The following is an 11,394-nucleotide window of genomic DNA, read 5'->3' on the forward strand; positions in this document are numbered from 1 at the left end:
TGATTTTTACTGTACTAGTAACAATAATAATCTGTTTCAATGCATCATAAATTATCATCAGTATTTATTTTTACTATCGCAAGCGACAAATATAAAAAGAAGAATTGTCAATAAAAACTTGTTTATCTGACATTGTGGAGAAATAACATCTACTGTACACTAAACAGCAAATTATCAATCGAAAATTGGTCAAAAATTGCTTAACTTTAATAAGCAATAATAGAAAATCGGTTCATCCAAAAAAATATATTATAAGAACTAAATGAAAAAAAAATTATATCATATAATTAAACTACCATAAGTATGAATTTTCATTAAGGATAATTAAAATTTAGGTTTTTTAAACCTGACAGAATAAAAAAAAAGTTATTTCACTACATATTATTGAAAAGTTTTTTGAATCACACAATTTGTTCGTTTACGAAAATTTATAATGATCAATAATTTCCAAGAAAACTGTTAAATAAATTTCTAATCGATCGCCTGTAACACTTATATTTTGAAATTTTTAATTGACTAATTTTTTTCATTTGTTTGAAGATCAACGAGATTTGAAAAATTCGCGAAAATGTGTGTATTGTAAAAAATTAAAAAATAAAACATACTTGGGTAGAATACTCTTACGAATATTTTTTTGAATCATTATATTAAATCTAAATATTATTTTATATTTTAATTATCAAATAAAATACATTATTCATCCCAAAAGAATTAAAGTTGATGTTCAAAAATTTTAAATATTGACATTTTGTAGAATTCTTTTTGTCTAATTATTTCTAAATATGTTGTAAATTACAACAGTACCAAATACTCTTACTTAAAAAATAAATTTTAAAATTAAAATTATGATATTTAGAATAAATTTACATCCCTTAAAATTCACAAGTATTGAAAGCTATATAAATCGCAATCATATACAAAAATCAATTTTTTTCTTAGATATTCTAATAGAGAAAAAAAACTGCTGCAATACATACTTTTATCGATTTTCAAATACACAGAGCGTGATTTCAATCACTTATATGTGAAAATACCAACTTAAATAATAAAGAAATATACTAGTTAAGGAATGATATACCATCTATATTTCTCTCATGTCTTTCTTAATGACAGTAGTTCTCTATAAACCCAGGTTGAATTTAAAAATCCTTTCGTTGTTGAACTTGTTTTATTATTTTGAGATATTGACATAATTATACTATGTCTCATCATGTTATAACTTTAAGTATGTAACCTTTGAAGTAAAATTTAAATAAGTAGCTAATCTGCAAATTTTGTATGAGTGTAATATCCTATATTTTAATAATAATTGTACAGAATTAATAAATATAATTTGTATAATTAAACGGATTTATGGCTTATTGTAAATATTACTTACACAGTTAAAAACTATATGTATTATTTTTATTTTGACTGAAATTTTTTAGATAAAAAATCACATAAGTTGATCAAATGTCTTAGAACGTTAACATAAGAATAAAAATTGTTTGTAAAAGTGTTCATATACTGTAAGTACTGTTTATAAAGACCACTGATGTGTTATTGGACTGAAGTCAAAACAGTCAGGATGTCCTTCATGTGGAACACTGTGAGAAAAGTCAGATTTACTCCAACAAAATGGTCCTAAAGTGTTATTGGTACCTTGAGTAGGACCAGCGATAGCTTTGAATTGTAAATTTTGGAACAACTGACTTGTAGTAATTTTCACATCAGTCGATCCATGTGATCGGTGACCCAAAGCAGCAAAAGGATAAGTACCATTGGCAGGATTTAAGTCACATCTATTAAATAACACATAGGTTTTCACATGTGGCTTACGTATTTATGAAATTAATATCAAATACCTTGCAGATATAGCGTTTTCTGCCGAATATGGAGGATTGCAATCACATGCCGACTCTGGATCGTGTTTATAATCATTTGATCGCATCACGTGTAACATACACTTGTCACAATGAATCTTAACGTGGTCTCTGGCAAATATTCTAGCCCTGGGAGTATTTTTATACGAAAACCTGATAAAACATTAAAAATGAATACCCACGAATATGTACGTATTTAATAAAATCTGTAATTATTCAATTTGATATTTTATTTTGACAAGAACAATGAAAGAACTTAATCACGTGAAACGTGATGAATTTTAACTATCATTATAAGAAAAAAAACTTTCTATCTATCTATCTAATCATTAAAAACTGAGTTAAACGATGAGATAAGTTCATGTAAAAGATGAATAAATAAAGAAGTTAAATAATTACCATATTTTTGTGAAAAAATACTTAATTTTCGTGATCTAATAAAGAATCAGGACAATCGAACACTTAACTTATCGTCCCGGAATAAAAAATAAAGTTTTAAGGTACATATATTGCAAACATGTATATTACAAACAATGGATGAGATTAATGAAAAATTTGTTCTAAAACTAAAATATTTAAAAAAAAAAAATTAAATTATGAAGAAGGATATTCAATTGAAGATGGCATTGAACATGGGATAGATTTTTGAAGTATATTTATTTAAAAAAGGAAAGTTTAAATAATTAATATTTTATATCGTAGAAGAAATAAAGTTGAATAGTTACATCAAATAAATTACAGTATCCTTAACTTCAAATGGAGGCTACTGATAAACTGTTAAGCATAGTCAGTCATACAGAACGACGACACCTTAACATCAATATTTGTAGATAAAAGAATGATTAATTCCTTACCAATCACCATAACGTAGTTGCATGTCATAATTTCCACTCACATTAAATATGAATGGAAAAGAAGGTACATTGTAGCTAGCCCAATATGTTCGGTTGATCAAATGCTCAGTTAAGTCATCCGATTCAACATAACCAGGTAATTGCTCAAGTATGTGTAGTAAATCGTGAGAGGGTGTCGGACCACCAGATTTGAAAGCAAAGTAGTTTATAATCATCCACTGATTATTATATGTACCACTATTGTAACGCTTGAATATTTTTACCCAATCGGCAGGACCATAAGCTAATCTATTTGCAACCATAGCTCTTACAAATTCTAATACCTATTAATCAGTAAGTTTTCAATTTTTTAAACTTAAATCCATGTAAAAACAAATTTTTCGAAAAAAATATTAAAACATTTAACCAAAGGAAAATAATATAAAGCCATATTTTTAATTAAATCATCTTTTTGATATTTAAACAACTAATATTTGAATAATTTCACAATTTAGTAAGAAACAAAAACTCACCTGCCCAATTGGCCGGATATTTGACCACAGAGAATTGTTATAATTTCCTATTGTTGTTTCCATTGTAACCAATCCCGAAGAAATCAAGTAATAATCGTCACCTGACTGAATTCCCCCTGGAAATGAACTGAATGACATATCAAATCCAGGAATCAAATTTTTTGATATAGAACTCGTTCTGTACCGTAGATTGTATCGTTTTTGAATTCGTAGCATTGATTCATAACTGTAAAAATAATGAATAATTTAGTATTAAGGAAGCTTAGATGGTAACAATCTGCAATTCGGTATAAGTGATTATTTTAAACTTTGAATTTTTCATAACAATATTTTAATAAGATTAAGATTAATTTTCTTTACTCGTATTTAATTAAATACCATTGTAACAAAGACATTATTTAATATTATGAAAAATTCAAAAAGGAAGGGCATGGTCCTTTTTTTTAATTTTCCAGAAGAAGCAAATTTTTATTGAAAATTTTGATAAAAATTATTATTTTTAAAGCAATAATAATTTTTTTTCTAAATTAAATATCTCCACAAATAATATAAATATAGAACTTTTTTTTGTATTAAATTACGCTGAAAACTTAACTTTATGTCAACTTTTGTCAATTAACAAACAGTTATATTTGAAAAAGTTGGACTTATCTGATTATTACACCAATCCCATAAATTAATTATATTAAAATATACAATGAAAATTTATTTTTTAAGTATAATATGTTTATTTGTACTACTTAACTTATTAAAAATTCTTTAGTTTATTTAAATCTATTGATAATTTTTTTTTATATTCTTCTGTAAAAAAACATCTTTTTATATAACAGTAAATACTAAAGTCTAGATTAATTATACGTAAAAAATAAACATTTAACCTACCCAGACCAAGTAACGTGGGACACCAATAGGTCTTTATTTCCTGGTAAAAGTTTTACTAAAGCTGAACAAGAACCACTTCCTAATACTTTTAGTTTTGCTTGAGTTGGCTCCAAAGCACTAATCAAATCACTAATATCGTCCATTGCATTTAACAAACTAAAATACAGATTAAATACAATTATTAATTTTTATTACATTAATTATTGAAACTTTTACTCACTAAATGTCGTTCAACGATAAACTCGGCGTGTCCTTAGACTTTCCGTGCATATATCCGTCATGTAAGCCATCTAATTGTTTTAAGTATAGACCTACCTAGTAAATATTTATTATATATTTTTTATACATTTGATTCGAAATTTACCAAAAACTTATTAACCAAAAATTTATCAACGCACTTGGTACCAATAAGGATCAGAAGCATTTAAACTTGACTCTATCCACTCTTTGTTATTAGTTATATGTTCTGTCAACTTAGGACACATTTGAGGATCCTTTACACAGTTATTATCTTTCATATTATTTCGCCAATGATAATATATTAAATCAGCAGTCAATACACCTTCTAAAAATCCTGCTGCGTAAGCTTGGTCTGGGTCTTTGGCTTTTGGCGATGTTCGAATTTCTAAAAAGCTCCATCTATAAAACAAATATATATTTGTAATAAACAAAGAGTTTCAAATATTATAAAATGTTTAAAGAATAAAATCAAATATTTAGAGTTGTGATATTTATAATGTAGTTTTTAATAATTTACACGATTAATATTAACAATGTACCTTTTAAGCTTTTAATAGTTTTTAAATTATTTTAAATAAACGTACCCCGTTTCGTTGATACTATGAATGTATTTAGCCCTGCCAGCTATTGTTTCATTTGGTTTGGCAATGTAAAGTTTTGGTTGAATACTTATTGATCCATTGGCTTTTAAAACAGCCACCAAAGTTTGATTTTTAAGTAATGCTGAACATTGTAGTATGTAAACGCCAAAAAGGAGCAATAGTTCATTACAACGTTTAGAAAACATGGTAACTGTTAAATAAAATTGATTGAATTACATTTACATAGCTATTAGATAACCTTATTTGTTGACTTTTAATCTAAGAGATAACAAAGTTTCAATTGTGTAATATACAGTTGAAATAATTATATTATATTGTAATATGATGTTAAATGTAAATACATAAAATAGTGAAAAATATTTATGCTAATATTTTGTTAGCATTTTTATGGCTTCATAAAAAATGTTTTTTCTTTAATCCCAAGAGGCTTCTTAAAATTATACATTTCTATAGCTTCTTAAATTTTATCAATTTTTAGGGCTTCTTAAAATTTATGTATTTCTATGGCTTCTTTAAATTATGCATTTCTATGGTTTCATAAATTGTATGCATTTTTAGGGCTTCTTAAAATTTATGTATTTCTATGGCTTCTTAAAATTTGAGCATTTTTATGGCTTCTTCAAATTATGCATTTCTATGGTTTCATAAATTGTATGCATTTTTAGGGCTTCTTAAATTTATGTATTTCTATGGCTTCTTAAAATTTGAGCATTTTTATGGCTTCTTCAAATTATGCATTTCTATGGCTTTCTTCAAATTTGTACATTTCTATGGCTTCTTACTTTTTGAGCATTTTTATGGCTTCTTAAAAGTGTGCATTTCTAGGGCTTCTTAACATTATGCATTTCTATGGCATTCTTAAAATTTGTATGTTTCTATGGTATCTTTTATTTTAGTTATTATGCATTTTTCAAGGTTTTTTAAAATTTATGTATTTTTATGATTTGCTAAAATTTTACAAAATTAAAAATTCCTTTTAAAGTTTCTAGATATAGTTAAAATATAAATGATTATCAAATAGTGATTGCAAAAAATATAGAATTAGTGTCAGAAAATTTCCGAGATTTCAGAATGTATTGTAAAAATATTTTGTATAGGTACTTAATATATACAAATTTTTATAAATTCATTTTAATTCTTTTGAAGTAAACATATTTTGAATGTTCATAGTTTTTGAACATTGGTGAATTTTCGGAAACGAAATTAAATTTATGAGAACTACATCACAATTTTTAGGGAATCAAATTGAATCTTAAGTATATTCACTAATAAAAATATCTTATAATTAATATAAATTCCATAATATGAAATGCATATCTATGAATAAAAATAAATATATATATTATTACTAAATATCAACATTTTTGCTATTTTTTAAATTTTAGAATGTTTCATAAAACCCGTATTATTTTAACATTACAAGGGTGAAGCGACACTATTTTTTATATCAACAACCAAGTTTTGCAATTATAAAAGCATTGTATTATGACTAGATTCCAGATTTAGATGCATTAATAATTTTGTTCAGCTATTTTAAACACAAAATCATGCCAGTACAAACTTAAACTAATAGACTTGAAAACTTACTAATGTGTTCTAACTGGGTTTATAGATTTTAAGGGGATAGGAGGTTAATTCCACTGAAAACGAAAAGTATTAATACGTTACTTTATATTTCAATAACACATTTGCACTAAATTAGTTTCTTTTAAAATGTCTCAAACAAAATTTATAAATCCATATAAAATCAAACTCTAATTATGACATTTAATTTAATTTTATATTAATATTTTTTGTGTATGTTTGTCGTCAGTAATTGCTCAGCACTTATTGAGTTAATTTTGATGAAAAACGCGTTAAAATATCACAAATATAATACAGACAAAATTAGATTCCACTAAATATTTTCAGTAGATAAATTGTAAAATAATTTATTGTGTTTTTTTATAAAGCATTATTATATTTCTCGTATTTAAAAACAAAAGAAAACCAATTAGAAATATTTGAACGAAGGTTAACAAAATTATTCCATTTGTAAGTTTTAGCCGGAAAATCCCAACAGTCTGGCTGTCCTAAATGACTTATATTTTTGAAATTCGTTTTACTCCAACAAAAGATCCCCAGTGAATCATTAGTGCCTTTTGTTGGTCCAGACGCAGCAATAAATTGGAGTTTCTGAGACAATTTGTTTGATGTTATCTTGACATCTATCGCACCCCAATTACTATATTTTAATGCTTCAATAGGATAAACACCATTTGGATCATTTAAATCATTCCTATGAAAAAAATAATAAAAATATGAGTCATCTCAAATGTTTAATTTTTTGTTAGATTCGACCTGAAATTAAGTTCTTATATATATTATCAGTTTGGGGAGGAAACTTTTTGACGGTTACTTTTCTTAGAAGCGTCTAAATGATTGAATCCGTCTCATGTGCGCATGCGTTTCGGACTATTATTTAAGTTTCCTTTTTTATAGCTTGCAATACATAATATTATTATAGCTTGACAAATATAGTTTATTACTGTTAAAGAGCAATTTATTAAACTAGTGCAAAAATTATTGATTTTGAAAGTAATAAACACTTTAAATTATAGGCTAGGTATGAAGTGTGACTATTTTTATCATAGGCATTTCTTTGCTGCATGTCTCCTCCCTCCCAGTTAATATATACATATTTGTGACATCTGAAATAATGGTTTAAAAATTGTTATCAACTAATCATTTTGATATTTAGATTATTTTCTTATATATAAAATAGTTATGTTAGGTATGTTTACGTTGCCATTTAAAAAACTCTAGTTAACACCCATTTACAGTAAAAAAGATGGACTTTAAAAATAATTGATTATTGATAATTTGATACTAAAATGTAATTAATAAATTATCTTAATTATTTTTATTTTGGAAGTAGTTAAGTTGTTCACGATACCAGAATTATCCTGTATAGAAATTTTGACATAACTGAACTTATAACGGTAGACGGTTTAAATGCATGATATGAAAGAGTAAAAAGTTATTAATGGTGTGTTTTATATTATCTGAGAAGCATATACTATAGTGTACAAGAAAAATGTACTTTATATTATGAAAATTATTATTATAATATAACATGTTGTGTATTATACAGCATTCGAGGTTCTCACCTAGAAGATATAGCGTTTTCAGATGAATATGGAGGAGTACAGTTGCATTCAGACTCGGGGTCATGTTTAAAATCATTTGAACGCATTAAATTTAACATACTTTGTTCGTCGACTACCTTAATTTGATCTCTAGCAAATATTCTTGCTCGAGGAGTATCCGAATGTGAAAACCTATAAAAATTGTTATTGCTTTATCAAACGCTAAAAATTTTTAGAAATATCTTTATCAGAATAAGCGCAAGTCTAAAATTTTTCCAAACAGATAATATTCCATTAATGGATTCCCCATCTATGTTTTTGTGTATTGAAAACTAACCAACGTCCATAACGATCTTGCATTTCACGACTACCACTCATGTTGAAAATGTTTGGAAAAGCAGGAACATTATAACTAGCCCAATAAGTTTGATTGATTAAATGTCTCGTTAAATCTCGTCTTTCTACAAATCCGGGTATTTGTTCGAGTACAACCAGTAATCCATGTTTAGGAATCGTGCCGTTTGGTTTAAAAAGTGAATAATTAATTATCATCCATTGATTATTATATGTGCCACTATTATGAAGTTTAAAAATTTTTGCCCAATCAGTTCCATCGCGAGATATTCGATTCGCAACCATAGATCGTATGAAAACAAAAATCTGATAAAAATAATAAATAATTTAATAAAAACATTGTATTATATAAAATGTGGCCGTTAACTAAATTGTTTATCTAAAAATGACTTACTTGCCCTATAGGTTGAACATCGAGCCATAAGCTCTTATTGTAAATATTGTTAGTTGTTTCCATCACTGCTAACCCGGCCGATGTAATGTAAAAGTCATCCAACGAATGTACAAAACCAGGATAAGAGCTAAACGTTATATCTTGTCCGAACACTAACTGATTGGATATCTTATTGATTTTGTATCGTAAGTGGTAACGTTTCTGTATCCTCAACATAGTTTCATACCTAAGTGCCAAAAGAAATTAAATCAACTCAAATGTTTGTTAAAAAAAAAATAATTTTATTACCAGTTCCAAGTAACATGTGAGAATAATAAGTCTTTGTAGCCTGGTAAAAGTTTAATAAGAGCTGAGCAAGATCCAGTTCCAAAAGGTTTATGCTTTACTTTAGTTAAATTAAGAGCAGACGATAAATCATAAAGATCTTCTTGTATATTCATCCAACTTAAATCATAAAAATTTTTAAATATTCATAAATTAAAAATAAAATACTTTTCTCTGAAAATGTAAATTACTGTAACCACTAAAACTTACAAAAATGTATCCCAAGATAACTCCTCCATTTCAGGAGTTTTAGCCAAAATATAACCATCATGTAATCCGTCTATTTGTTTGTAAACAAGTCCAACCTATAAAATAATAATGATTCACTGTTAAAAAACAGAATTATAATAGCGGTTTAAGTAATAAATAATTTAAAATACCTATACTAGTACATAAACAATTTTTTTTGTCTAACCTAACACTCCGTTCGACTTTTAAAGTTTTATTATTTAAAAATTTATTATTACATTTATTTGGAATATTACGTTATTACATATTTGTTATATTTTCATATTAAAACCAAGATATCGTCACATTACAAAAAGTAGCTGTTGTTTTTTCAAAATATTTTACGTAAAACGAGGTTTTTTTTTATTAATTAAAAAAGTATTATTTATTATGTTAAAACTAATGATTATGTAGACTAGGGTGGCCCTCAAAAATCGAATATCTTTTTTTTTTTACGCTACCCCTTAATTTTTTTTTAATGATCAAAAAAATGAGCTGTGCAAAATTTGGGACCGATCCGTTAAGGTTAACCCGTGTCCCCGGGCCTATTAAGTTGAGTCGAAGAGTCAAATTTAATAGAAATAACTGATCTATGTCTCATAACTTTTTTTTCTCTTAACTTAGAATTATAAAAGTAAAACTCAAGTAAAGGAAATTTTACAAGAAATTCAAAAATAATAACTTCAATGTTGTTTTCTCAATAAATAGCCCACAAAAATACTACATACAGTAAAACATGTAAAAGTCTTAAAAATACGTTATAACTGATTTTGTTGATTTTTAATTATTTATTTTCATTTTATTTTTTGGAAAACGCATATTCGTTTATAAAAAGATTCTAGAAGTTTAATATTTTATGCCAAGTACGATAATTATATTAGATTTATTATTTTATGGACAGTTAATTAATGATTAATTACAAATTTAAAAAAATTGATTGTATTATTACATTTTGTTGTATTATTTTAAGATAGTACTAATTATATTATTATTAAAGATAAGTATATTTGAGTTATTTTCGACAACTGACATAATTTGTGTTGTATAAATGCAGCAGACAATTTGTGAACACGTTAAATATATTTTACCTGTTTATTATTATATATTAATGATACGTTTTAATCACAAATATACAATACTTTTAGCGTCTTTTAAAGTATTACGAACTAATATTTATCTTAATGTAATTATTCCCACGAAATAACTCATAGTAAGTTACCATCAAATTTACAACTGTTTAATCTGAACACTGACTTTTTGAAAATTGATCCATCATTTTGGAGTGCGAACAACAGTTACATAAATGCTTTAAATACTATAAGTAAATTACGAGTCATCAATGATACAGCCTAGCGTAGCATTTAATTAATTTAAGACTACATTAATATATTAACTACAAATGAAGAACAGAAACAATACGTTTTACAAATAGTAAGTAATTATCGGAAAAAATTTCCTAATTGTAAAAAAAGTACATTATCAAAAAATATATTTTAATATTATAATTTAATTATTGTTAAAATATTTTTTTTAAAGTTATTATTATTTTAAAAAAACGGTAGCACAGTGGGGTCGAGGCACAGTGTAGACAAGACATAGATGGGACAAGTATAGATGATATTTGACAGTGATTAAAATCACTATCATAAGAAACGCTTCGATGCAAATCTGTAGATAGTGTTTCATTTAGAGAAATTGGTGGATTATTCCAAAAGCAACATCAACACTTATTTCTTTGATTATATCCTAATTAGTAGTTCTTTGATTTTAAAATATAATATATGAATAAATACTAATTATAATTATTAAATTTAGTATGAAAATAAAAAAGTAAAAAAAATTTAATAAGTTTAATTTCTTATGTCTTATGACCTTTATTCTATGTCAATTAAATTATATAATATTCATGAAAGTCAATATATTCTCCTAATAAGATATTTTAAAATAAAATAAAATACAAAACCTAGAATTTTAATAGAAAAATAGCATATTTTTGAATACGGTAGCCATTTGC

The 11,394-nt window shown here is 25.7% G+C and overlaps 2 protein-coding genes across 2 annotated transcripts in view; both read right to left on the minus strand.

Moving 5' to 3' along the window:
* Positions 1–1,382: 1,382 nt before the first annotated feature.
* LOC126893733 (putative phospholipase B-like 2) lies at positions 1,383–5,163 on the minus strand. The gene is made up of 8 exons (XM_050664188.1): positions 4,935–5,163; positions 4,509–4,749; positions 4,331–4,425; positions 4,111–4,266; positions 3,229–3,454; positions 2,717–3,039; positions 1,845–2,015; positions 1,383–1,781 (listed from the first exon to the last, which is right to left on the minus strand). Exons 1-8 carry the CDS (start codon positions 5,135–5,137, stop codon positions 1,520–1,522), a joined length of 1,677 nt encoding a protein of 558 aa, XP_050520145.1. The 5' UTR covers positions 5,138–5,163; the 3' UTR covers positions 1,383–1,519.
* A 1,676-nt stretch (positions 5,164–6,839) lies between these two features.
* Positions 6,840–11,394, minus strand: part of LOC126901512 (putative phospholipase B-like 2) — a 7,782-nt gene continuing 3,227 nt past the window's right edge. The window contains exons 3-8 of the mRNA XM_050677993.1: positions 9,363–9,457; positions 9,117–9,272; positions 8,829–9,054; positions 8,418–8,740; positions 8,102–8,272; positions 6,840–7,230 (exon numbers count right to left, since the gene is read on the minus strand). Of these exons, the coding sequence (XP_050533950.1) occupies positions 6,897–7,230; positions 8,102–8,272; positions 8,418–8,740; positions 8,829–9,054; positions 9,117–9,272; positions 9,363–9,457 (1,305 nt within the window). The 3' untranslated portion in view covers positions 6,840–6,896. The remainder of the gene's footprint in view (positions 7,231–8,101; positions 8,273–8,417; positions 8,741–8,828; positions 9,055–9,116; positions 9,273–9,362; positions 9,458–11,394) is intronic.

The sequence above is a fragment of the Daktulosphaira vitifoliae genome, unplaced genomic scaffold (assembly GCF_025091365.1).
Source record: "Daktulosphaira vitifoliae isolate Bord-2020 unplaced genomic scaffold, ASM2509136v1 Scaffold_1, whole genome shotgun sequence".
In the NCBI taxonomy this organism is placed as follows: domain Eukaryota; kingdom Metazoa; phylum Arthropoda; class Insecta; order Hemiptera; family Phylloxeridae; genus Daktulosphaira; species Daktulosphaira vitifoliae.

Excerpts from the sequence above, each read along its gene's own strand:
- LOC126893733 (XM_050664188.1), bottom strand. The coding sequence starts at position 5,137 with ATGTTTTCTAAACGTTGTAATGAACTATTGCTCCTTTTTGGCGTTTAC. Across the intron at positions 4,267-4,330 it reads TTATCGTTGAACGACATTTA|TTTGTTAAATGCAATGGACG; the intron begins GTGAGTAAAAGT and ends TCTGTATTTTAG. Across the intron at positions 3,040-3,228 it reads ATATCCGGCCAATTGGGCAG|GTATTAGAATTTGTAAGAGC; the intron begins GTGAGTTTTTGT and ends ACTGATTAATAG.